The 27,718-nt window shown below is 44.5% G+C and overlaps 1 protein-coding gene across 1 annotated transcript; it reads right to left on the bottom strand.

Moving 5' to 3' along the window:
• Positions 1-3,313: 3,313 nt before the first annotated feature.
• On the bottom strand, positions 3,314-17,502 carry EIF3L (eukaryotic translation initiation factor 3 subunit L). Its single transcript, XM_001365129.5, has 13 exons — positions 16,641-17,502; positions 15,209-15,257; positions 14,366-14,576; positions 12,303-12,382; positions 11,280-11,341; positions 10,727-10,796; positions 9,994-10,067; positions 8,567-8,738; positions 7,456-7,610; positions 5,803-5,973; positions 4,941-5,438; positions 3,977-4,057; positions 3,314-3,534 (listed from the first exon to the last, which is right to left on the bottom strand). Exons 1-13 carry the CDS (start codon positions 16,671-16,673, stop codon positions 3,496-3,498), a joined length of 1,695 nt encoding a protein of 564 aa, XP_001365166.1. The 5' UTR covers positions 16,674-17,502; the 3' UTR covers positions 3,314-3,495.
• Between the last annotated feature and the right edge of the window lie 10,216 nt (positions 17,503-27,718).

Here is a 27,718-nt window from a genome sequence, read left to right as displayed (position 1 = left end):
CATCTGGAAATCGGGACACTTGTGAGTTCTTTGTTACAGTTGAGATGCTTCCCCATGAGGGCTCTTATTATTGGGGCCGGAACTGCTCTTGCCCCAGCTGGCAGGGCAAGGACCCTTTTAGTGCCTTGGTCCCTTCTTCCTGCCAGGGCCCCAAGTGACCACAAGTGTGGGGAGTGGGAAGGCTCTTTGCATCCAGAGAAGGGTCCCTGATTGCCCTCTGACTGGGGCAGTCGCTTCTGAAGGAGCAGCTCCTGGCTTGGGGTAGTCTAGGTCCAGGGTCCTGTGGCACAGGACCTGGGCCCCAACCCAGCCATCCGGCTGCTTTGAACACTGCAGACCGGTCGTCCTAAATCTTGGCTTCTAATACAGACCTAGGGCAAGTTTCAAGCCCAAAGTCGGACCATCCGATGGTTTCCCTTTATAAACCTAACAGGCCACATTCTCCCCCAGAGGAGGATTATAAAGCTCCTTCCTCCCCTTGGGATAGGCGGGATGCCCGGCCTTCTCCAGTCTGTGCCAGGCAGAGTTGAGCAGAGCCTGCCCCCCTCTTACACAGAGGCGGTGCCAAGGAACCTTTCCCAGGCCTCTGGCAGATGGCCCCAAGCCGTCTCTGCCACACAGCTTGGGCCTGTGTGACTGCCAACAGCCTAGTGGCCACCCCTCCTCAGGGCCACAGACTAGAGCTGGGATTTTGGAGGCCCTGCTGACCCTCTCAGGTCCTCAGGGGTCTGGCGACTTGCTCCTAGTCACTGGGCAGGCAGTGATGGAAGAAAGATTGGAACACAAATCCTGCTCCAAAGCTAGTACACATCTATTCTCAAGCGCAAAGGGCCAAGAAGATAGATGTCGAGAAAAGGATAAGCTCTGTAGATTCTGTGGGCCAGGCACAATTTTACAGGACTCGGAGGGCTCCAGCCCCCACAGGGAGGGTTCAGGTCTGGACCCAAAGCAGCTCCAGCTAGTAGAGCAGCGAGCAACAGCAGCTGACTGGTGCAATGGGGAGGATACTGGGCCTGGAGTCAGGAGACCCAAGTTAGATTCTACCTCCAACTTCCTAGCTATGTGACCCTGGATGGAATGAGGTCCTTTTTCCTAAAACCTTACCTTTCTTAGAATTGATACTAGGGGGCATCTGGGTAGCTCAGTGGATTGAGAGCCAGGCCTAGAGATGGGAGGTCCTAAGTTCAAATCTGGCCTCAGACACTTCCTAGCTGTGTGACCCTGGGCAAGTCACTTGACCCCCATTGCCTAGCCCTTACCACTCTTCTGCCTTGAAGCCAATACACAGTATTGACTCCAAGATGGAAGGGTTTAAAAATAAAAAAAGAATTGATACTAAGTATTGGTTTCAAGGCAGAAGAGTTACTGTAAGGGCTGGGCAATGGAGGTTAAATGACTTGCCCAGGGTCACACAGCTGGGAAGTGTCTGAGGCCACTTAAACCCAGAACCTCCCCTCTCCAAGCCTGGTTTTATCCACTGAGCCACCCAGCTGCCCATGTGCTTAGCAGTCCCAGACTCAGCAGGCATTTAAAAAATGATTATTTCCTCCTTCCCTCAACATTCAGTGCTCAGGATGGGGTCAGGGGGCCTCAAATTGGGAAGATGTGGCTGAATATAGGTCACAATCTTTCAGAAAATTCAAGACTGCTAACAATCACATGGAAGTTAGTTGACATCTGGATACATTTCACCATCCTACAGCAGGTTCTTGAGGTAGGCCGTGAGGTACTAGACCCAGTTTGAATCCGGCTTCAGATGGGTGGCCCTGGGTTAGTAACATCTCCTCCTCTTGGGGTCATTTTCAGTAAAATGAATCTTTCTGCTCCAATATGGAAGCACCTTGGACCTGAAGACAGGAATCCTGGGTTTGAATCTTAGCTCTTGACTACAGGCATCCATTCCCTGCTCTGAACCTATTCCAAATGGCCAAAAGAATGGCCTACCCAAGGCTAGGCAGCATTTTATCAACCTCTGGAGTCTCCAGAAAGGCTTCCCTGGGAGGGACAGGCTCAAGGTTACGCAGACAGTGTGGGTGACCTCTTTCCTCCAGGCTTCTGTGTACAGGGCCCTGACCCCTGGAGCCACAGAAATGGAGCCTGTTTCCAATCCCACAGCCTGGTTCTGGATCACCGAGGACCAAGTTCCTGGTACTGTGGGAAAAGGATGCAGGTGCCTGCTCTGGGAGCAGCTAACCCCAGGGGGCCTTTATAGCTCTACCACCCTGTGGCCACATGGGCACAAGTCTCTCCTTCCTGCCCTTCTGGTACATTTCCATGACAGAAAGCTTTCCATAGCACCCTCTGCTGGCCAGGGTTTTAGGGACCTCTTCCTGTGTGTTACCCAATCCATCTCCATCTCCCTGGCTTTATTCTTTCCTTAGGGAGCCCTTTCTAAGGGCTTTTGGCCTACTATTAGGAGGCTTCTCCCCATTTTACAAATGAGGGACAGGAGGCCTAAAAGGAGAAAAGGGCGACCCTACAGCTGGCCAGCAGCAGGACTGGAACCTTTGAACTCCAGACGCCCTATTTCCATCCTCTGCATCTGCCCAAAGGTGATGATGATCACAGTCCAAAACCCAAACCTTGCCAGCTACCAACTACACATTGTACAGGGAGCCCAGGCCTGTGCCTGTGAGGCCCAAGTTGACATAAAAAGGTACAGAGGCCCTCATGGGGCAAACCATGCTACAGACCTGAGGATAGGGGTGAGCTCTGCTGGGTGTGGGTTCCAAACAAGCCCTGCCACTTCTGATCAGTACTATCTGAATGAGCAAGGTGCTCATATTCCCTCCAGGGCTCAGTTTATTCCTCTGTAAGTGATGGGGAGAACCTGGATGAGAGCCAAGGTCTCTTGGGAGTTCAAATCTCCAATCTTTACCTTGGGGTCAATTCTTGCTCCTGTGAACACAGGGAAGGTGCTGAGAAGACACTCTCTCCTCCTCTTTCAGATTCATCCCTGCGATCACTGGGCCTTTGCTACTAATGCTTCCCTCTTGGCCTTCTGGTATATTGCCCCTATCCCACTGGCACCATCTCAAATGGGCACACTCGGTCCCAGCAGGTAGCTTTGGGGGTCTGATGGGGAAAGGATTCAAACCAAAGAGGTTACAAGTGATCTGATCTTGTATCCTGTGACCAGGCACCAAGAGTGGCTCCTCTGGATAGGAGAGCAAGCTTGATCAAGGCTCCTGATAGCCAAGTAAAGAAGGCTCGGCCTCTACTGGAAGAGGCTGCTATGAAGAAAGGGGCATTGTGGGGACTATCTTTATCCACAAGTCTTCACCAACAACTGGAAAAAATCTCACTCCAAGCAGACCTCTTCCTGGGATTTATTTAAATGTTCAAGCCCTTGGTTCAAACAGACCCCAGCAAGGAAGGCCTGCTGGTCTGAATCAAAGGGTCAGGACACTCAGGACAGCAAACACATTTTTTTTCTGCCACCTGGACATCAACATCCTCAGGAGTTCTGGATGAATGTGGTGAGTTGGTGCCCACTCAGGGTCTTTGGCCCATCTTCTTTAGGGTTCGATTGAGCTAGAAGGGAAGACAGTAGGAGACAAGATTTGAGCTCTCTGTGTGTTACCAAGGGAGCCCTCCGGAGTGCCTCTGAGGTGAGGGAGGGGAGCTACTCTCAGTTCTGACAGCTGTTGGGCAGAGACCCTTGCTATAAAGTCTTTAAGTGTCCCCAAAGGCCATCCCAAGTCTGTGTGACAGCCAGGAAACACTGCCAAGTCTATACAAGAGGGACTTCCTATTCTCCACATGGGACTAAGAGAAGAGAAGTCATAGGAACCAGCTGGACTTGTCTAGTCTGAGGTGGGGAAAAGTGGCCACCATTGTAACACAAAATGGTCCTATAAGCTTAGCTCATGGATTTAAAAGAGTTCCTATCATCCAAGTCTTCTCAAAAGACTTTGACAAAAAGGAAGGAATATGAGGAGCCCCCTCCTCCTGGTCCCACCCAAGCAGCTCTTACCTCCTCAAATTTATGGATTTGTCGGATGAAGAAGTCTCCATAGCGGCGGGCCACCTTGGTATCTGCAATATGGATCATGTCCTGTGGGAAAGCAGTGAGATGGAGGTCTGAGGGACAGGGCAGAACAAGAGTACCACCTGTCAGGGCCATTTTGGGCCAAGCATCTGAGAGGAGGGTCAAAGATGGTCCCCAATCTATGACTTCTTCCACCCTATTGGTTCCAGATGACAGCAGATCTGCCCAGCTCCAGCAACTCCCCTGCCTAAAGGGCAGAGGCAGGCTCTACTCATGAGCCTGAGGACAGGAACTCCCCATGGCACCTGAGGGACCTCACATGCATGACCCAAGGCTCAGAAGCCAAGTTTCACTTTTCTTATTCTGCAAAAGGAACTGATCTGACTGGTAATGTTAATGATCCAGGGGCCAAGGAGGAAACAAGGGCACAAACACATCTGCTTTCCTCCCCTAAAGGTCAGGTCTCTTTTTATAGAACCACAGAATTCCAGAGGCAGAAGGGAAGGGGCCGTCAGGAGCAGAAAACTGCCCCAAAAGGAAAGGACTGCCTGCCTCTCTCCCACATTCTGATAGCCATTCTCTCCACTGGTCTAGTACAAGTCTGATAAACTCTTCTCCATGAGACCATCCCTCTTCCCCCAAGTCTTCTCTCCACTATGCCCAAGAATCCTCAAACCACACGGGCAAGAATCCCCTCCCCATTCTGGTGAGCCTCCAAGTTATCACGGTCTTCAAGGAGCTATGATGCCCACAAGTGGTCTGCTCAGGGCACTGCCTCCCCTCCATCAGCACTTGGGGACCAGGAGCTGGGTGCCCTGAAGGTACCAGTATGCTATGAGCTGTCCCCCTGCCCTGATACCCAGAGGCCTTTTCTCCCCACCCCAAAAGGCCAACCAGCCCCTAAGTCCCTCACAGACTGCAGAATAGGGGAGTGGGGTCTCAGTCCTACTTTGTCGATGTAGAAGTCCACCTCGGAGGCTGACTGGAACTCTCCGTCCAGGGCAGAGATGCCACTCGTCCACACCAGGTTCTTCATCTTGTGTTTGAAGACCAGCAGCTGGATACGGAACTCCTGTTCAGTGAGGTCCAAGAAACCAGCCAGCTTGGCCACAGGCATGGTGGTATAGAGCTTCAGGAAGCTGCGAATGGTGGACAGCTGGGCCTGCTGCTGTACCTCATCTGCAAACACTTTCAGCTGCTGCAGGAAGGGCTCCTTGTGGTAGTTGGGGTGCATGTTGTCGTAGTTGGGCACAACGGGGGACAGGAACTTGGGGCAGGAGTAGCTAAAGAGCTCCTCATATACCTGGGGGTCCCCCTTCTGCATGCGCAGCATCTTGTCTCCATACTTCTCTCGGAGCTGCAGGTGGATGCTCTCATCAATGCGCATGGGGTACATGGTCAGGGCAATGGCCAGCAGGGCATGCATTTGCTCATTCTGCTTGTTGATCTGGCCATGGAGGGTTTACAAGGAGAAAAGAGAAGGCACAGTGTCAGGAAGGCCTGATGCTCCCAGGATGTCCAGGAGCACTTTGTGAGGTTGTCTCAAAGTCTAAGCATAAGGGGCCTAGGCAGCACTCTATGGGTATCCATTACTGGTGCCAGAGGGACAAGATACAAAGAATTGGCTGGTCCTTGGCAGCACTTTGCAGGCACCCATTATGGGTGCTGGAGGAACAGGACACAGAGCATAGGTCGGTTGTAGAAAGGTAGGAGGTCATCTCAGAGTTTAACCAGTAGGGAACTGGGCAGCACCTTGAGGGTGCTCCATATTGGATGGTGGGGGGTCTTGCTGGGCTCAGCTCTTGGCTTACCATCTCATATTTGTACGTTGTTCTCTGAAACATGCTCTTGGTTCTCTGAATGTAGAGCAGGATGTTGGCAAAGACACGAATGGCATCCTGGTACCGGCGCATCATCAAGTAGGCAAACCCCACATAGTAATAGGTGGTGACCTGGCATTCAGGCACCCGGGAATACATGCTCTGGGGAAGGAATGAATGGCTGTGAGCAACCATGCTCAGAGGAACTTTGCCATAGTTCTGAGACATTAGCTGGGGGCGGCCCCCCACCTTCTCTCTCAGCCCCATTTGGAGAGTCAAACTCAGCCACAAACTTCTTGAATACAACTCTGGAGAAAGTGCTTTGTGTCTTGGACTGTGCCCTTATTTCACACTTGGCTCTCCCCTCCCTCCTCAAAGAACAGAAGCATTAAAAAGTTCCTGAATTAAGAAACCTAGCAGACAAATGCAGCCTTGACACCTGGGTTCTAATCCCAACTGGCCAGGACACCAAGTCTTCAGCTCTCTAAGCCTGCCTGTCATTTATCAAATGGGAAAAACAAGGCCTTCACTGCCCTACTTCACAGATTATTTGTGCGAATCAGAGAAGAGAATGAACTTCTCTATAGACTATGAAAAAACCACTGCAGCTGCTTCTACCGTCATGTGGTATTTTGGTTGGAAACAGGAATGCCATTCCTCACTGAGTCACTAGAAGAAATAGATAGGATGTCCCAAGTCTTAGTGCTTACCAAAAAGAAAAGAAAAAAGCTTTAACTGCTATTAATAGCAATTATTATTCATTAGTAAGCTCTTAAAGCTTAAAACAGCATTAAGACTTTTGGGATGCCCTGGATCCTTCAAGAATCAAAGACTGAGGGGGCAGCTGGGTGGCTCAGTGGATTGAGAGCCAGGTCTAGAGATGGGAGGTCCTAGATTTAAATCTGGCCTCAGCCACTTCCCAGCTGTGTGATCCTGAGCAAGTCACTGAACCCCCATTGCCTAGTCCATACCACTCTTCTGCCTTGGAACCAATACCTAGTATTGATTCCAAGATGGAAGGTAAGGGTTAAAAAAAAAAAGAATCAAAGATTGAGGGGGTAGCTAAGTGACTCAATGGATAAAGTGCCAGGCTGAATGAGAAGAGGTCTTGGGTTCAAATATGGCCTCAGATTCTTCCTAGCTGTGATCCTAGGCAAGTCCCTTAACACCCATGCCTAGCCTTTACTGATCCTCAGTACTGATTTTAAGACAGAAGGTAAGGGTTAAAAAAAGAATCAAAGAGGGCAGCTAGGTAGCTCAGTGGATTAAGAGCCAGGCCTAGAGCCAGGATCTGGCCTCAGATACTTCCTAGCTACGTGACCCTGGGAAAGTCACTTAACCTCCATTGCTTAGCCCTAACCACTCTTCTGCCTCAGAACCAATACACAGTATTGATTCCAAGATGTAAGGTAAGGGTTAAAAAAAAAATCAAAGACTGCTCAATAGTCACAAAAGCCCTGGGGGTACTTGAGAGGAAGTTCCCTATCTAAGTCCAGCATCCCTGCCTCCCCCCAGATTCCACCTCCATTCTTTGCCAGCAGCTCCCTACCCACAGACTGCCTGGTCCCTGTCTTTAGCCAGGTATCACCACAACCATGCACTGCCCTGCTCAGAACTGCCTACTGCTCTGATCCCAAGCATTACCTTCTTGTTCAACTCAATGTTCTCCAGCACCTTGATAGCCTGGTAGTAATCCCCCAAGAGGGAGTGGAGCCGGAGCAGCCCCACCAGGCTGAAGTAGCCAAGCATCTTGTAGAGGGAGTGCCGGCCATACTCACCAGCCACACTCTCAGGGTCACCTGGGTAGGAGAGGGATGAAGCATTGATTTAGCACTTCCCTCCCAAGAGCAGACACTGTGTAAAAGAAGCCTTTTATCCATGAGTTCTCCTCTGGGGGAAACAGGCAGGAAGTTTCTGATAGGGTATGTGTGACAGAGGAAGTCCAAACCCAGCCATCACCAACTAGGTAGGACGAGGTCAGTCTAGCACCCACACCTGGACGGCACACTCTCCCCACCCCACCCCCTAAATTCCTCCTGCCTCCCAGTGCCCCAGCACTGTCAGGGGAGTCAAAGGCCTGGTGAGGCTTTGTAGGCTGCAGAGGAGGGTCAACTCCTCAGTGTCACAGAACCTGATTAAAGTGTAACTGGGAAATGCTTGATAAAATAAATCTACAGCATTTATCATTTGAATTTGTGGTTTTCTAAGACATTATGTAGCCTGGCAGGTACCTGTTTCTATCTGAGTTTGACAGCACTGGGCTAGCGGCAGAGACTAGGCTAGACTGTAAGTAGCCTCAGACTGTTCCAGAATTGAGTCATTAGAACCCAAAGGATCCTGAGCCTTATGAAGGGCTCTTCACTTTGAAGGAGCCTTCCTGTACCTGCTCAGCAATAGAAAGATCCATTTTTTTGTACCTGGTCTCTCCTCTCCAGGTCAGGAAAGAGACTCAGGAGGGGGCTATTCTGTGAGGAAATGCCAAGAGATTTATTTTAACTAGAGAGAGAGGGGCAGGGCAGCCCCTCAGGACACCAGGGATTGATGACATTCACTAAGAGGGATTAGTGTCAAGTTTGGCTTATAAATTTAAGATGATGGGTGACCAAGGACTGGTTCCTATGCCCCAATGAGTCTTTGCTTCCCCATGACTATGTGTGACAAGCCTCACCAAGTGATAAGGAAAGCATCCTGCAAACTTCCAATGTCCCCCAAAACAGGACTGGGATTCTCAGCTTCCCACACTAGCTGCTCTTACCTCCACTGGTATAGACTTCTAGCTGCCGGTTGATATTGGATTTGTCTACAAGGGAATGAAGCACATTGAGGACGCTGTGGACATTCCAGACCTTGGGGTTGGAACGAAGAAAGTCAATCTCCTCATCTGACTTTTTGGCCGTCTTCCACCGGTATTGACTGAATGACTGAAACTGCAGGAGAGAGAGCCCAAAGGGTGAGTCACTGGAGAGGTCCTGGTTACAATCCCATCATGTGAAGAGCCTCCAGGCTTTTGGAGGGCAATCAAAAAGGCAGCAACCCTCTTCATTAATGGCTTTCTCCATTAACTGCTGCTATGACTTACTACCTAATGCTTTTTTCTCAAGTCATCTAATCTGGACTCATTTGTCTGCTCTTTTGCTGATTAAATTTAAAAGACGGATTTTTGAGTCAAGAGTAAGTGATCCATCATCACTGAATATTTTACAAGTGCCCAATAAGATGCCCCTTTGGCTAAAAGAAGTTTCTTAAGCTTATGGATTACTGGATCCCATGAAAAACCACCAGACCAACTCATGAAAACATCAAAGGTGCATTAGCAAACCTGTGTCTGCTCTGGACAAGCTTCACATTGTTTGTCCTGAACAGATAAAGTAGCTTTGGCACTTCAAGAGAAAAGCCACTAGATAAACCCAAGACTACACTCAGCTCCTTTTAAGACAGATAAATGCAGCTGATCCTCTTACAGTACCATGAACCAATTAGCCAACTGGATTTGCAACCAAGATGCCACCTGATAAAAGAGGGAGCTCATTGTAGCAAATGAAAGGGAAATAGGCAAAGGGAACCAATGTGAATTGGGGCTGTGGACAGACCATATGAAAATACCAAGGCCTAGCCCTGAGGGGCAGCCCCCTCAGATCCCCTTGAGAGCCCCTTTATGCTAAAGGAACTAGCTTTGCAAGGCTGACCCACCCAAAAGCTTGCTACAACAGTTTGCTGCCAAGAGGAAAGGGCTGTCCCTCCTTCATGGCCCTATTCAAATAGGGTCTAATCTGAATGGACCACTCTAGAGAGGAGATGTCACAAAGCCTGAGACAGTTTGAATCCTAGCTCCTTCACTTATGAATTGTATAACTTAGGGTAACTTTGGTGAGCTTCAGTTGCCTTTTATAAAATCAGGACAATTTCTCTAAATCCTCACAGAATTGCCATAAGTTTCAGAAGAGATAATGGACATCAAGTAGAGTGTCAATTATTGTTACCATCATGGAAGTAGTATGTCCATCTGACTGTTGGTTCCCAGTCTATGAACTGGTAGAAGGGCTGAGATGAAGCAAGTTTGCAATTATTTCCACTATACTCTGCCAGAAAATTGAGAATATCCTCCCAGCAGAGGTACAGAGTAGGCTGGGCCACCTGTGGAAGGACAGATCTGAAATAGGTTATTCTCAATCAGCAGGCTACCTGGTAGATGAATTCATCAATGATATCCCACAGCCACTGGTTGGGCAGTTCAAGGGGGGCAGGTCCATCAGCATCTGCAAAGGTAGAAGGCATGGGGGTCATTTCAAACGGAGATTAGGTACTCCCATACTTTCTAAAGGCTGTGCAACAATCCGGGAAAGGCAGGGGCTTGCCAACAGGGCACTCTCACAGAGTTATCAAGTTAGAATTCCAGCCCATGGACAATAATCATCCCCCCCTCCCCCCAACCCTCACTTTCCACCTTAGAATCAATACTGTGTATCGGTTTCAAGGCAGAAGAGCAGTAAGGGCTAGGGAATGGGGGTTAAGTGACTTGCCCAGGGTTATCCAGCTGGGAAGTGTCCAAAGCCAGATTTGAACCCAGGACCTCCCATCTCTAGTCCTGACTCTCAATCCACTGAGCTACCCAGTCGGCCCCTGACAGTAATCATTACATGAAAAGGAGTGCTAAAGAAAGCTGGAGTTTCATACTGCCCCTGTCCCACCCCCTTAAAAATAAAAGGACCTTCCATTTTCCATCTTGGAATCAAGAACAATAAGAACTAGGCAATGAGGGTTAAGTAACTCGCCCTGGATCATACTGCCAGGAAGTGTCAGAGGCCAGATTTGAATCCAGGAGATCCTATCTCTGGGCCAGACTATTGATCCACTTGAGCCACCTAAATGCCTCTCATGCCAAGCCCTCTTCAGGAATGGAAAGCCTCAGACTCACTGAGAATGTAGTTGAAAAGGTTGCAGTAGTTGTAATAGGACTCAAACCTCTGTTCCAAGGAAGGCCCGCCCTGTAAAGACAGTGAGAAAAATCCAAATGTAATTATTCATTTAAATCCCATAATTCCTTGCTAATTAGAGCCAGGGAACTTGTGAAAAAGTAGATGTCTGGGGCTATCCAGAGAAGCACAAGCCTCACACGGAGGGAGGAGACACTACTGGTACGGTCCAGAATGAACAAATAAATGAAGATGGGAAGTGAGGATGTGACTGGCAGAAACAGAAGTCTGGACACAATTCTGTAGGCATCTGCTAGAAGCTCTACTATCTTGCTGCCTTGAACAGGCCAGTTATTTCTTCCAGACTTGATCACTTACGAGGAGGATATTACTTTAACAACTTGGAAAATGTCAACTAGCCCATTAGGTTGAAACATGCCAAGACTAAGAAGGGGTACCAGTAGTGGCTGTTACCACGGAAACCAAACTGGCTTGTGGCAGGATGTATCAAGAGAAGAGGAAGCCAAGAGATGGCAGCACAAGGTAGATACTCACGCTGACTTTGGCATAGATGTGTCTGTAATAAAGTTCCTTATACAGGATCAAGAAGACAGCATCTACGAGAGATGGCAAAGGCCAGTGAGGGCCCTAGGGTCTTGGGAGTAATTTTTCTCCTGTTCTCTTGGGACATTATCAACTTCCTTTCTCTCCTCTCACCTGCTCTATCTTTAAAATGCAAATCCTTACTTTGGTAACTATAGATTCCAGTTGTATGTAGAGGTCACTTTTAGAAACCCAGAGCAAATATAATATGGGCTAATTCTTTCTTTTTTTTGTTTTTCAAACCCATACCTTTTGGCTTAGAACCAATACGTAGCACTACATATTGGTTCTAAGGCAGTAAAGCAGTAAGGGCTAGATAATGGGGGTAAGTGACTTGCCCAGAGTGACACAGCTAGGAAGTATTTGAGGTCACATTTGAACCCAGGACCTCCTGCCTCCAGGCCTGGCTCTCTATACACTAAGACATCTACTGCCTCAAGGCCAGTTTTTAAACATCTATGTTGATGAGTATGATTAGCAACATCAGTGTGATGACTTCTAGGATGTTTCCCTATCAAATTAGTGGAATGGCAGTGACAGGTTGGATTTACTAGTGTGGATCAGGTAACATTTACCTAGGGAAGCTTCTCATAGGGAAAATTTGCCTAACCAATAAAGTTGCCAGATCTTTCTAGAAAATCCCAGAAACAAAATTTGGTTTCTTCCCTCCCTCCCTCCCTTTCTTAACCCTTTACCTTCCATCTTGGAATCAATAGTGGGTATTGGTTCCAAGGCAGAAGAGTGATAAGGGCTAGGCAATGGGGGTAAGTAACTTGCCCAGGGTCACACAGCTGGAAAGTCAGATTTAAATCTAGGACCTCCTGTCTCTAGGCCTGGCTCTCAGTCCACTGAGTGACCCAGCTACCCCCTCTTTAGCTATTTCTATCTCCCTTTCTCCAAGATTCTCCTCCATGAATAATTGGAGCAAGGCCCCAGGCAGCACTCTTCATAAGCCTGTCAACCTGCCAATCCTACCGTTGCCAACTTGTGGGGCAATGGCCTCTGCTTCTGGCCAGGGGGTATTCTTGAAGAACCTTTCAGTCAGCTTGGTCCAGCTAAAGGTGAAGGGGGGAGAGGGGGGAAGAGGGAGAGAGAGAGAGAGATCAGGCAGGAAAATATGTACCATGAAAGTAAAAAAACTATATCCTGCACTTTTAGCCAATATCATCAAAGATCATTTATTACTATCTAAGTGGGCAATTTTTTCTAGCTTACTGAAATCCCAGAAATGTCCACTTGCATTTTCATGAAACAGGACAACATTCCTAATAAAACTTGGTTATGTTTTAGGGCTTTTCATTTACTTAAAACAGAAGGGTGACTTCAAGGTCTATGAACCTTTAGGACAGCATTGATGAAGGCATGGCACACAGGGGAAATTGTTCTTATCCCCCTCTTCCCAGCACCCAAGGACATTTTTTGCATGCCTCAACCCTCTGTCCAGCCACCCAAAGGCAACACTTCCTCCCTCTGCTCTCAGGGATAATTGAGGGGGTGCCTGAACTTGAAAATGTTCACCAACACTGTTCTAGGGAAATATCTTCCTAAAATCCTCCAGTATGGTCAAAGGTGAACAGACATCTTATCTCCTAATATCATTAGTCAAAAGACATTGCTGTTCTTGGTTTGAACATCACTCAAACATCTTTGTTCTAGGGAATAAGGATACTTAGGGAACTTGGGTGAAAAAGTGGCTATGTCTTTAAGAATCAAATAAACCATGGACTTCAAGTGAAGACTTTATCTCCTTGGCCTTAGTTTTTTTAGGTGAGATCAAGGCTTTCAGACCAGACACTGTAATTATGTTAATGTTATTTCTTATTTTAAGTATTAAACATTTCTTAAAGGAAAAAAGATTTGGTGATCTTTAGGCTACAACTGTTCCTGGACACTGTAAGCTCCTCATTTTTACAACATGACTCTCCACTCTCCTTTTAGCACCCCACCCCCTGTCAGATCTGTTGCCAAACTTGTCATTTCTACCTTTACAACATCTCTCATATTTGATCCTTTTCTCTGACTTCACAGAGCTCCATCTTGGTTCAGGATCTCCTCACCTCTCTCCTAGATTATTCCAATAATTCCTGATTGGTGTTTCTGCCTCAAGTCTCTCCCTAGCCCAGTCTCTCCTGTCAAATTCATCTTAAGTGCATCTCTTAACCATGTGACTCCTCAATTTCATCAGCTCCAGGGACTTCCTATTTCACCTCTAGAATAAAATATAAACTCCCGTTTAGCAAATAAAGTCCCACATGACCTGGCACCAATTTATCTTCCATTGACAATGATTTCATTTCCCCTCTTGCACTCATTGATCCAAACTGGCTTCACATATAGAACTCTCCATCTCCAACCACTGGGCCTTTGTACTGTCCATAGACTGTCCCACAGGCTTCAAATGCTTATCTTTCCTCCTCAGACTTCAGATACCCAGTTTAAGCCCTATCTTCTATACAAAGCCACTGATTATCCTAATCATTAGTGCCCTCCTTCCCAACTACCCTGACGTAACTATTCTGCATACATGTGCATTTATTAACCTTATGTTGATGCTATGTGTATGTGCAGCTGTACACCCACACACTTGTAGTCTTCCCAGTAGGATGCAAGTTCCTTGCAGGATGGGAATGTTTCCTTTCTGGAGTTGTATTTTGAGTGCCTAGCAATGCCTGGCACATAGTAGGCGCTTCAGAAATAACCCTCCACAGCATCACACTCTTTGGTACTTATTTCTAAGAATAACAGCTAATCTCCAGAGAGAATTTAGTCATCTAGAGACCATCTACCTGGATGTTCTCTGAGGTTCAGAGGGTTTAGAGGAATTGTACATAGTGCTTTAGTTTGTGAACAGACTAAGCCAAATGGGAAAGGAAAGACTGGGAAGAACCTGAATGTTAATAGCCATCCAGGATAGTTTAGGAAGAAAAATAAAATCAGTAAAATGAGGCCAGATTCCTCCCAAAGATACTGACAGGAAGGAAGGATGAACCATCATGGGGGGAGACTGATGCCAGGGCAGCCCCAGGGACCATCTATACCTGTTCTCATAGATGTCCTGGATCTCATACACCTTTTGGTCGATAACGTCACTGGACACCCGGCTTGCCTGGAGCTCATACACTTTCTGGTCGATAAGGTCGGAGACAGTTTTATGGAAATATTGGATGAAATCCTTGATCACTTCTGGAATTACTTGATAGGTCTGCTGCTCATATTGTCGTTCATAGGCTAGGTCCTGCTTTGGGTCTCCTACAGATTAGAGATGAAGGGGCAAAAAGCCCCTCAATCACCACAGAGCTCGCAACCCCCAACACCTAGAGTAATACTATAAAGGATTAGAGCAAACCCAAAGTCTAAAAGTAATGAGTGAAAAAGCATAATCAGCAAATGACTTAGGGATGATGCTTTTAATACTAAGACTTTCATCTAAATCCCATGAATCACTAAACAAATAGCATAAAAAATCCATCGGATTATTCCTCTAATACTCAGATGGTCAATCAATCAATCAATCAGATTTACTGAAAAACCTGGGTGTCTGGCTGTGGAATTACAAATATAAAAAAAGGAAACCATTAGTATTTGAGAAGCTAATATTCTCTCAACCAGATTGCCAGCTCCTTGAGAGCAGCGATGGGGTTTCACCTACACTTCCACTCTGCCCATCGCCCCCAATCCTGCCCCCCACCTGAATGAACAGTAAAACCTGGTTTCCTGGCCACTGAGGCCATGCTATTTTAAGGCTGGCACCTGCCAAGGCAGTTCCTAATACATAGGGGCCTTCTTGTAGGTGACTCCTGGCTGAACATGGTGCTGTGTCAGGGATTGGGTACCAAGAGTTGGAGTCACTTAATGCTCTGCTGAGAGATGCCAGTGCTCACCTGTGTGCATGTCATAGTCGCCAGGGTAAGCATAGGGATCATATGCAGCCTGCAGGAAAAGAAAATAGCCATTCACAAAATAGGCAGAGGTCTACAAAGTCCACAATTAACTTCACTTTTGTAACAGTAGAAACCAAATGCTAGGTGAATGGATTAACTTGTCTAAACCTGGTTGGTCCTGGGGCTAAAAGGCAAGGGCTCTTTGTGAAAGGAAATGGAATTACAAATTTAAAAAAAAGAAAGAAACAATATAGATATACTCTACTAGACAGCCAGCTCCTAAAGAAAAGAGCACATAGCTGGGCTGAGCATAGGGGTGTTACCAGCCAGGTAATGTTTCAATGCAACAGACTTGGGGGCAGCTAGATGGCTCAGCAGATAGAGAACCAGGCCTAGAGATGGGAGGTCCAGCCTTAAAATCTAGCCTCCTGGATTCCTGGATTTGTGACCCTGGGCAAGTCACTGAATTCCCACTGCCTAGCCATGACCACTTTTCTGCCTTAGAACCAATACATGTCATTGATTCTAAGACTAAAGGTAAAAGTTAAAAAAATAAAAAAGATAACAGGCTTCATGGAGGAAGGGTGGCAGCCCTCAGAGTCACTCTTTGAACACAGTGTCACCCATCTATATATGTCTCTTCCCCAGCAGGACAATGACAGTTTTTCCAGTCCTCTCCTTCATTTTGGCCAGAACCTTTTCCAGACACTGAGTCCCCAAGACCTTCCTTTTGAGATCTCCTCCCATTTATCTTTGTTCCTATTTTGCAGTTTCCTCATTAAACGTTGAGCTCCTTGAGGGCAGATGTTGTTTGGGTCTTTTTTGTATCCCCAGCATTTAGGACAGTGGCTGGCTCATAGTGCTCTTTCAATGCTGCCCAACTATGCCCATCTATAAAGGCAGTCTCCCATTCGCTGAGACCTGTGAGTGAGGAAAGGCTACACCAGGGAAAGGATGACAGCTAGGGAAAGTGCTTTTTTAAAAGGGAAGATAAAAAGGAAAAAAGAAAAAAATGAATAGGAAGAGAACGGGGGAGCCAAGGAAGAGAAACAGAGAGAGGAGCAGAGAGGAGAGTGGCTAAATGGGGTTAGGGGAAAGAAAAAGGGGAGTTAAGAGTGAAGAGTAGGGAAGAAATGCGGAGGAGGGAGGACGAGGAAGGAGTGAGAAGGGGAAAGTACGGGAGAGGGAAGAGAAAGGAAGGAGAAGAGAAAGAAGAGAGGAGAAAAAGGGTGGGGAAGGAAGGAGAAGAAAGGAGAGAAAAGGAAAAAGGCGGAGAGAGCTAAGATGGGGAGGGAGAGAGGAGGAAACAAGAAAGATGGAGGAAGAAGCCAGGGGAGGGGAGGCAGAGGGATACCCCGACCCCGCTCCTCACTCCCATTCCCTGGGCCCTCAGTGGGCTGATCTCGACCCAGGGAACGGGATCCTGCCTTACCTCGTTGTCGTAATCCTCGGACGGGTAGGACATGGCGGCGGGTTGGAGTCACGGCTCAAGAGAGAGAGCGAGCAATCATGCAGCAAGCGCCGGCCGGCCGAGCCTGCGCAGCGCTCCCGGAAGCTGAATCGACGCAAGCCCACTTCCGGGATATCCGATCGTGAGAATCCGCCATGACGAGAGTGGCAGGAGTGAATTGTTTCGCCTCTAAAATTTTTCTGACTTCCCAGTAGTGAGATCATATGGTGATCTTGCCTTATAAAGTTTGTTTCAGCGAAGAACAACAAACCGGTCTTACCTAACGCCAGGAAACCCTGGCCTACCACACTCAATATGGAGGCTCTTCCTCCACCCCGCCCACCCCATTCCACAGTGTAGGTAAACCCAGCAAAGGGCGACTGAAAAGCGTGTTTAGAAGTCCAAGCTACGCCTGCTTTGTACCGGCTGATCCAGACCCAAATAAAGGTCTATGTATTGAACTCTTGGCTCTTGTTTATCCCCTCAGTGAGCAGAGTACAGCCATAAATTTCTGGCCCTTCCCTTGGTGGACGTTGAGATTGGAGCAGGCGATAGTCACAGACAGTCTGGGTACTGGCGGCATTGGAGTGCCTACTTCAGTCGGAGGTGCCGGGGTTGGGAAGAAGACAGAGATGCGTTGATAAGACGTGTGCTAGTCTACACTGGTCCAGATTATGACTCCAAGGTCTAACAGCGTTTCCGAGACCGCTAGGAAAGAGACCCTTATTCCTTAGGAGATTAAACCGAGATATACAAAGATGCTTTGGGGGAAAAGGACTCTAGGTTCTTGGGAATCTCGCCTGAACTACACGTCCCATGACGCTTCGGCGCCAGGGAAGCCTATGACTTAGGAAGCCTTCCATATATCCCATGACGCTTCAGGCCAGGAAGTCCTACTTAGAGGGCGGAGCTAGTAATGTATCCCGTAATGCTTCGGTGGCGCGGAGCACGGGCCCTGCTCATTGGAAGGCATCCCATGATGCTCTGAGACAGAAACTGTAATGGAAAATTCCTCAGGGTCCCCTTGAGAGATCTTTTTTATGCTGAAGGAACTAGCTTTGCAAGGACGGCCCACCCAAAAGCTTGCTACTACAGGATGCTGCCAACGGGATACAAGTGCGAACATTTCCTGCCTGACCCACAACCCTCTGTGGACTTGACCAATCCTGTAGTTTGTGGTAATCCATATGCCTGCTCCCCATTCTCCAATCATGCAATTCCTTTTGTCTGTATTTGTCCAATCATGTAACCTGTGGAAATCCCCGATTATGTGTACGAAATAACAAGAACCCCTTTTCTGGGCCCAGACTTGAAGAGCAATCATGTCTGGGTCACTGTGCTTAATATTCCTTTTCTAGTGATAAATGTTGGAAGGAATATGGCAAAATTGGGACTCGATACACAGCTGGTGGAGTATTCCATCACCATCAGATACCACAATTTGTTCAGCCATTCCCCAATAGAAGGGCATCCCCTCATTTTCCATTTTTTTGCCACCACAAAAAGCGCAACTATGAATATTCTTGTACAAGTCTTTTTCCTTGTTATCTCTTTGGGGTACAAGCCCAGCAGTGTTATGGCTGGATCAAAGGGCAGGCATTCTTTTAAAGCCCATTGAGCAAAATTCCAAATTGCTCCCCAGAATTCACAACTCCATCAGCAATGTATTGGAGACTGATGCATTGTGGTGCAATTGAATGTAATAGACTTCTACTAGCAGCAATACAATGATCCAGGACAATCCAGAGGAACTTATGAGAAAGAAGCTATCCACATCCACACAAAAGAACTGTGGGAGCAGAAATGCAGAAGAAAAACATCAGATCAATCACATAGTTCAATAGGGATCTGATGAGAGTTTTGATGTTAACAAATCACTCTATTGCAAAAATGAATACCATGGAAAGAGGTTTTAAACAATGATACATGTATAACCCAGTGGAATTGCTTGTAGGCTGTGGGAGGGGGGAGGGATGTAGTGATTAAAATAGTGAAAGACATAAATTGTAATTATTAAAATAGTGGAAGATTATAAACTGTGGCAGATAATAGAGTGGTTGCCTTAAATTGTGACCGCAGAAAATATGTTTCAAGACTGTGTCTTGTTTTAAATCAAATATAAGGTGGTTGCCAGGGGAAAGTTCCCAATTATTAAATATACCCAAGTCGGCTGGGTTTTATAGAGATTTTAATTAATACAAATGAGGAATTAATGAAAAGGAGAGAGAGAGAGAAAAAAGGAAATAATGAGAAAAAGATAAAAAAAAGAAAATAAAAAGATAGGCTGGCCCAGGCCAGCCCTGGCCAACCCAGACTCAAGCCCTAAGAGAAAGATCAGTCAGTCTTTTATCCACTCACCACAAAATTTGTCCAAGCAAAGATTCTAGTGTTCAGAGAGACACCAGCTCAGCTTCCTCTATTTCAGCTTTCCTAGCTGACTTTCCGGAAAGAGAGACCCCAGAGGGACAGAGTCTCCTCAGAGGGAGCTCCAGCGAGAGTCCCTGCTCTCAGTTTCTCCTTTCCTTTTAAAGGGAATTTTCTCCTATGTCACCTCCCCTAAGTCCTCACATCTACCAATCACAGTAGACATTTTCCAAAGGACAGACCATTCTTAATTCACACCTAAGAAGGCTTGAACTTTTGAGTAAGTTCACACCTGAAAAAAACCTCTGAATAAGTTTCTCACCTCTTTGCTCCTTGTAAATTCATAAGTTGCCTGACCTTTATAGGTACTTAGCACCCTTTTGTATTAGATCTAAAAATAGGCACAGCTTAAGAACTTTTTCCTTACTATAAGTATGGGTTTAAGTATTTTTCATTGTTCAGCAAGGAGTTTCTTTCCCTAAAGCAGCCTTAAGTAGGGGTGGAGTAGAGGTCTCATGTTCCTGATCTAAGTAGAGGTCTCACATTCCTGATCTAAGTTCCTTCATTGTTTAAAATGGGGAATGGTCTTAATCAAATCTTATGAAGTAGGGTCTGAGAATTTTTTAAGGTTCACAGGGAACAGGGGTGGGAAAAATCATAAAGCATGTAACCATGGAAAAATATTCTAAATTAAAATAAATAAATAAATGCCTTTCCTTTCCTTCCTTGTGATGTTGTGGTCTTCTGGCTGGGCTAAGTATAGATTCCCCTATAATAGACTTAGCCTTTATTTGTGTGGACAGTCACCAACTTTGAAAACTGGAGGAGGAGAGATTAGAAGTGGCTCCAGTTCAATCTAGGATTCCACCCTCTGCTATTCCTGCTTCTTCCTCTGCTTGTGCCTCTCTTCCCCTTTGAACCTGGGTTTGAATCCTGCACCCTTGCTGCTGATTGGCAGTATGGCTCCTGGGTAAGACAGCTGTCCCTGGACCTCAGTTTCCCTGGTGTAAAAGGAAGTCTGTATGGTTGTTCACTGAGGTCTCTTACTGTCCCCCACCCATCTGTCTCCAGCTTGTTCACCTTGGCCTCTCTGTTAGATTGGAAGTTTCCTGAGGGCAGGGACTGGTGGTTTTTCCCTTTCTTGGTATCCCCTGTGCTTAGCTTATTTTTGTTATTATTGTATTACTAGATCAAAGGTTATGCACAGTTTTATAGCCCTTTGAATATAGTTCCAAATTGTCCTCCAGAATGGTTGGATCAGTTCAAAACTCCACCAACAATGCATTTGTGTCCCAATTTGCTACATCCCCTCCAACATTTATCACTTTACTGGCATATTTGCCAATCTGATAGGAATGAAATAATATCTCAGAATTTGCATTTCTCTAATCAAGAGTGATTTAGAACATTTTTTATATGACTATAGATAGCATTGATTTCTTCATCTGAAAACTACTTTTTTATATCCTTTAACTATTTGCAAATTGGGGAATGATTTATAGTCTCATAAATTTTATTTAGTTTTCTATATATTTGACAAATGAGAACCTTCATCAGAGTAATTTGTTATAAATGTTTTCCTCAGATTTGTTGTTTCCTTTTTATTCTTGGTTATATTGGTTTCATTTGTACAAAAACTTAAATTTAATATAGTCAAGTTGTTTATTTTACATCTTGTAATGTTTCCTATCTTTTGTTTGATCTATAAATTCTTCCCTTTATAGATCTGACAGGAAAACTTCTGTTTCCCTAATTTAATTATAGTAAGCCTTTATGTCTAAATCATATACTAATTTTTATCTTAATTTGATGTTGCGTGTGAGATACTGCTCTATATCTAGTTTCTGCCATACTGTTTCTAGTTTTCCCAGAAGTTTTCATCAAATAGTAAGTTCTTATCCCCAAAAGCTAGGATCTTTAGATTTATCAAACATTAGATTGCTACGTTTTACCCTTAATCTATTCCATTGATCCAACATCCTATTTCTTGGCCAGTACCAGATTGTTTTATGATTACTGCTTAATAGTATAGTTTAAGATCTGGTAATGCTAGACCACATTCCTTCACATTTTTTCATTAATTTTCTTAATATTTTTGATTTTTTGTTCTTCCAGACAAATTGATATTTTTTTCTAGCTCTATAAAATAATTATTTGGTAGTTTGGTATGGCACTGAAGAAGTAAGTTAATTTAGGTAGAATTGTCATTTTTATCATATTAGCTCAACCTATCTGGGAGCAATTAATATTTTTCCAATTGTTTAGATCTAACTATATTTGTGTGAAAAATGCTTTGCATTTGTGTTCCTATAATTCCTGTGTTAGTCTTGGCAAGTGGATTCGGAAGTATTTTATATTGCCTAGAGTTATTTTTAAAGGAGTTTCTCTTTCTAACTCTTGCTGGTAGATTTTGTTGTAAACAAATAGAAATGTCAGTGATTTACATGGGTTTATTTTGTATCCTGCAGCTTTGCTAAAGTTATTAATTATTTCAACTAGTTTTTTAGTTTATTCTCCAAGATGCCCTGATTATACCATTATATCTGCAAAGAGTGATGGTTTGGTTTTCTCATTGCTTGCTTTAACTCCTTTAATGTCTTTTTTTCTCTTATTGTTAAAGCTAGCATTTCTAGTACAATATTAGATAATAGTGGTGATTGATAATGGGCATCCTTGCTTCACTCCTGATCTTATTGGGAATGCTTCTAACTTATCCCCATTGCAGATACTTGGTGATGGTTTTAGATAAGTACTACTTATTATTTTAAAGAAAAAAATCCTTTTGTTCCTATGCTTTCTAGTGTGTGTGTGTTTTTTTTTAACCCTTACCTTCTGTCTTAGAATCAATACTGGGTATTGGTTCTAAGGCAGAAGAGTGGTAAGGACTGTAATAAAAGAGTAACTTCCTTACTCTGATCTGAACTATTTTCAAATAGGTAACCTGCAGCCTCTCTCAATTCTATTAGGAAAACTGAATCATAATTTGGGAAATAGTTCTTAAAAAACGTCCTCAAATTTGGTGTACATCCCCTCAAAAATTGTCTACATACATGGCCAGCTGTCTCTTCATTATCTGCTCCTAAACCTAAGATTGCCTCTGCCATTTCTGACAGATGGTCTATGTATGTGGCAGGATATTCACCTTTTTCTTGCCTAACCTTATCAAATTTGGACCATGCACCAGGTTTAGAACAGCATTGCTTAATGGCTTGAAACAAATCCTCCCTGCACCGTTTAAGGTTTGATCTGGAGTGGGCCAGCTGGTCAAATTGGTCTCCAATCTAGTCTTCTCAATGAATTGCCTTTTTTCATGGGAACTGAATAATTCTGACAAAAGAAAATCAATATCTTTGAAATCTGGATCAAAGATCCTGAATGCCTGTTTGTGGGCTTTAAAAGGATTGTCCACAAATTTTGGAAAGCGACGTTTAATGGACTCAAGTTTCTGTGGAGTGAATTGTCTATGGGTCTTTGAGTGAATAACACCAGCATTAGTTGTTAGCTTGGTGACTTCCTTCAATGATAGAATTTCTCAGGGTCACTAGCAGCCTGGTTCTCCTTTTCATTGCTCTTTCAGTTTCCTGAGGTGTATTCTCAGTTTGCCCATTGTCTTGGCCCATAACTAGATCTAAACCTTTTTCCTTAATGAGTTGTTCAAACACTGCCTTAATCATTTTGTCTAAGTTATTGTCAATGGCCCTAACCTTCTCTGCCTTATGAATCTGAAAACTTTCCTCACTTGGGACAGAGTGTGTAACACAGCCATGAATAGTACATATACTTGTGCCAGGACTTGCCAGAGAACTAATTCATTTTGGAAAGGTAATTGTAACACAGTCATAGTCAAGTTTCCTACATAATCCACGCTTTCCACTACCGTTTGAGTCAATTTGCTGTATAGAATATGGTAAACCCAAAAGCAAGCAATGACTGCCAAAACCACCACACCAAAAACTCCTTGTTTGAACATATTTACTATCTTTCTTGTTTGTGGGATTGCTGGGTATTGTCATACTAAGGTGCCAATTGTAATAAAATAATAAATTGTAGGAAACTACTACTTGTTTGAAATAGAGAGGTAAACTGAGAGGAACCTATTTCTTCATCAATGACTGTTGTTCTCTGGCTTGACTAGAGAGGGCTTCTATAGGAACCTGAGGCTGCTTATTGGTAATGGAGGTAGAACAGAGAAATGCTGAGGTACAGGGATGCCACCACACGGGGATACTGGTACATGGGGGAACTACTTATAAAGGAATGCCCTGGGGTTTACTCTGGGGTTTGTCTATTGATCCCTACAGATTGCTGATGGATCAATCTACTTCCTAACCCCCTTCCTCCCTCACTCCCTCCCTTAACCAACCTCTCCCTTTTGCCTCCCTCACCTCCCAAATCTTCTTGAAGCCTTTGCTTCTTCCCTCCCTCCTGAGTGAACTATAAAAATACTCCATTTGCTTTTTCAGTCAGGGGGTTTATTGAGATAACAGGATGGGAAACTGAGGTAAGAGGGATGAAGAATTCCCTAGACTATGGGGATAATTTTAGAAAGGTTTGAGGAAGTATTCCAGTCACAAACTGTGACTCTGAGACAGGGAGATAGAGGACAATGGCTTTCAAGATCTTTCTTCTTCACAAATCAGCCAGGTCTCTTAGCTTAACCCCAGAAAGAAACAAAGTTCAAAGTCTCTAAGTTTCTCCTGGTCAGTTTAACTCTCAAATAGACCATCAACTCAAAAGCTTCTCCCCTGGTCAATTTCAACTGCTCAGAACCAGAGACAAAGTCCAAAAACCAAGTCAGCCTCACAAAAAGTCTTTCAGCCAGGTTCAAACCTCCAGGGAGAAAGGGTGTGACTCCCAGTCAGAGACCAAAAGCCCAGTTTCTCTTCTCAGTGTGGCCAGCAAAAGCCCCAACTGCCCCTCCTTGGGACATTCCATTGGAATCTTCTCTTGACAGACATTTAGAGCTAGATCTCCAGCCCTGCATCTTGGTCCACAAGTCCTGCAAAACCTCTCTCTCTTCATGTCTCTATCACAGGGCTAGGCAATGGGAGTTAAGTGGCTTGCCTAGGGTCACACAGCTAGGAAGTCTCTGGGGTCAGATTTGAACCTAGGACCTCCTGTCTCTAGGCCTGGCTCTCAATCTATTGAGCCACCTAGCTGTACCCCTTTTTCTTGTGTTTTTAATGGGAATGGGTGTTGTATTTTGTTGAAGGCTTTTTCCATGTCTATTGAGATAATCATGATTTCTGTTAATTTGGTTATTGATATGGCCAATGATGCTGATAGTTGTCCTAATATTAAATCAGCCTCGCATTCCTGGTATAAATCCCACTTGGTCATAGTGAATAATCCTTATAATATATTGCTGTAGTCTCCTTGCTAGTGTTTTATTTAAGATTTTTGCATTATTATTTATTAAGGAAATTGGTCTGTAATTTTCTTTGTTTTACAGTATTGATTCTAAGATAGAAGGTAAGAGTTAAAAAAATAAAATTTTATTTTTTAATCAACAAAAGTCTACCTTGTCTCCCTTCCATTCCCCCCACCCCCTATTGAGAAAGAAAGGAAAAGAAAACCCCTGTTCCAAGATAAGTATAGTCAGGGAATGTGGAGAGCCATCATACCCTCACTGTCTGACAGAGTCACAGTTTGGGAAATGAAGGCTGCTCAGCCTTCAGAAAATGAGGCACCCACACAGCCCCACTTTGTGTGACTTCTCCCACTAGTTTCTCTTACTAATGAAATTGTTATGACTATTGTTCTCTCCCCAGTACAGGAGAAATAATATGAGAGCAAATACTTACAGGGTCAACACACACATGTCCCACTTTAATCCCCCCAGATTATTATCCCCAAAAGATTACATTCACAGAATTAAAACCCAAAGCTCATTACCTACTACCCTTCTCTTTTCCCTCTTAACGGAGCTACATTTAGATGCCCCACACCCACTGCAAACAAAACACACAAGCACATCAATCACTCCTCTAAAGCAAAAGCTACTGACACACTCCACTGAATCCATTTTAAGGTGCTTTGATGCAACACAAGAAAAATGTAACTTGAAAATTGAGGAAAATTTCTGATTGTCTGCCTTAAGTTACCCTTTAAAGCTGTACCTAGCTGCAAAATGTTTTGTGCTGGGGGCCATCAGTCCACTATGCCTTTGTAAACCTTAAAATTTCCCAGACCCTACTTTATAAGATTGGATTAAGACCATTCCCCATTTGGGCAGTGAACTCTACTTAAAGCAGGAATGTGAGAATTCTACTTCACCTACTTGGGTCTGCCCTAGGGGAAGATAAAGTTGTAAACTCTTTTCTGAACAATGAAAAGTACTTAAACCCATACCTTTCTTAAGCTAAGTACCTATAAAGGTCAAGCAACTTGTGAATTTACAAGGAACAAAGAACTGGAAAGTTTAGAGCTTTCCTGGTGTGAATTATTCAAAAATCCACACCTTCTGAGGTGTGGACTAAGAATGGGCGGTCCTTTAGAAACATCTACAGTGATTGGTAGATGTAAGGACTTAGGGGAGGTGACAGAGAAGATTTTGCCCTTAAATATAAGAGCTCAGGGAAGAGCTAAAAAGTCCTTCTGAAACATTCAGATTGGAGAGACTCATTCTGAGGAGACTGATTCTGAAACATTCAGATGGAGGAGGGAGCTGGTGAAAGCAGCTGAGATGCTGCTGGCCTGGTGTCATTAGAATTCCTTACTTAGACAGATCTTATGGTGAGTTATAAAAAACTGACTGATTTCTCTTTTAAGACTCAAGTCTAGGCCATATTGGCTTGAGGCCCTTCATACTTATTCCTTTCTTACTCTCTCTCTCTTCCTTTGATTACTCATTGTATTGTTAATTAAAATCTCTATAAAACCCAATTGACTTGGGTATTTGAATAATTGGGAATATTTCCCTGGCGACCACCTTATATTTGATTTTAAAACCCAAGACACTGTAGTGAAACATATTTCTGCGGTCAAATTTACTCACCCTCTCTTATATCTATCACAATTTATATCTTCCACTATTTTAATCACTACAGTTTAAGACCTCAACCATTTTAAATCTCACACCTTGACAGAGTCACATGTGGTAGCTGGGGAGACCACAGAGTGGTCCTTGGCGAGATGTGACTGCCCACTCTATCCCCCTTGCATGACTTCTTTCATCAATGTCCCTTACCTATGAATTGACATGATTATTATTCCCCCTAGTCTCAAAAGAAATAATGTAAGAGCAAAACACAGGTACCCTAATTCTCCAAAACATCACCAAAAGATCAGACCCTTAAACCCAATCCCAAAAAGACTATTGTGGGTTAACTTTTACTTAGGTACATAATTCCCAGCAAAACCGCAGCTACAGGCCAAGCCCAAAACTTTCTCATGAATCCAGCACACAAATCAATCATAGGGGCCCATACAATACGTACAGGTACAGTACAGGTATACTAAGCTTCAATATGCCTCAATGACTCAATTACACAAATCAGTAACTCAAATTCCCTAGTAAGCCACCTGTGATGAAATCATTTATCTTGTATTCTGTCTGTGATCACAATACAAAAATATAGAATGTTAATCAAGTGATTTATTAAAAGTTAATGTATCACTTTAACAATTACCTCTCTTTGATTTTGTGTATCTGCATGCCAAGAATATGGATATAAAAATAAATTCCAAGCCTGGGAATGTTGGAGCGGCTGACATGCAAAGCAATCCCATGGCCGTTATGATTAAGCTGTCTTCCTTTTGTTATTTATTTTATTTTATTTTATTTTATTTTATTTTATTTATTTTAACTGATCGTTTGCCACCAGTCGGGAACCCTGGAGTTACGTGTGGGGAGTTACGTGACGAGTGGGGCTGGACCCTGACTGCGGCAGTTTTGTTACCCATCTCCTAAGTAATTCTTATTGATTGTGAAAGCTGATCAAAAACAACAATGATTCTCTTAGCTGGTCATCCCAGAGATCAGGGGAAATGACCCCCCTGTCTACCCTGCCTATGTCATTTATCTCTATCAAGTATCTTTCTGTTGTAGCAGCATGATATTTGATCACAGAATGTTGATTAAGCAATTTGTTAATGTGTGACATATCCAAATATCTGTAGAAGATCATCTATGTTGAAAAATGACTGTGTGCCAGAAAAAGCATGTATTCACTGAACTATATAATAAACACAAACCCTGAGCCAGACAGAACAGCTTGGTGACACCTGAGCACAAGGGTCTGAGCACTAAGTTGTCTCCCATCTCATTATTCATCTAAACCATCACACCTAGCCAGAAGGGACCCTCTGTTTTGAGAGACTGCTGGATAGACTTTCAATAAGGAAAAAACAAATGCCTACATTAGTCATGTCCTTCACTCCTCTAGAAAAGTCCTTTGGGTGAGAACCAGTCCTCCCCCCCAAAAAAATTAATATAGCATATAAATATTTGAGTGAATCGTTGTGCCATTATTTGGAATCTTACAAAACAAGCAAAGGCAATAGGGTTGACCCTGGGACCCTCTTGAACCTCTGAGGTAATTATTTTATTCTGGCATCCCAGGACCATCCCTGAGCTCATATCCTTCCCATGTCAGTCAATGATCATCACACTTGATATTATGTAAAAATTTGGGGGGATGGAAAATAGCCAGTGACCTGAACAGCTGCCATGTCATCAGTAATGTCTACTGTGC

Source organism: Monodelphis domestica, chromosome 5, assembly GCF_027887165.1.
Source record: "Monodelphis domestica isolate mMonDom1 chromosome 5, mMonDom1.pri, whole genome shotgun sequence".
Classification (NCBI taxonomy): domain Eukaryota; kingdom Metazoa; phylum Chordata; class Mammalia; order Didelphimorphia; family Didelphidae; genus Monodelphis; species Monodelphis domestica.
This window is presented reverse-complemented; position numbering and strand designations above follow the sequence as displayed.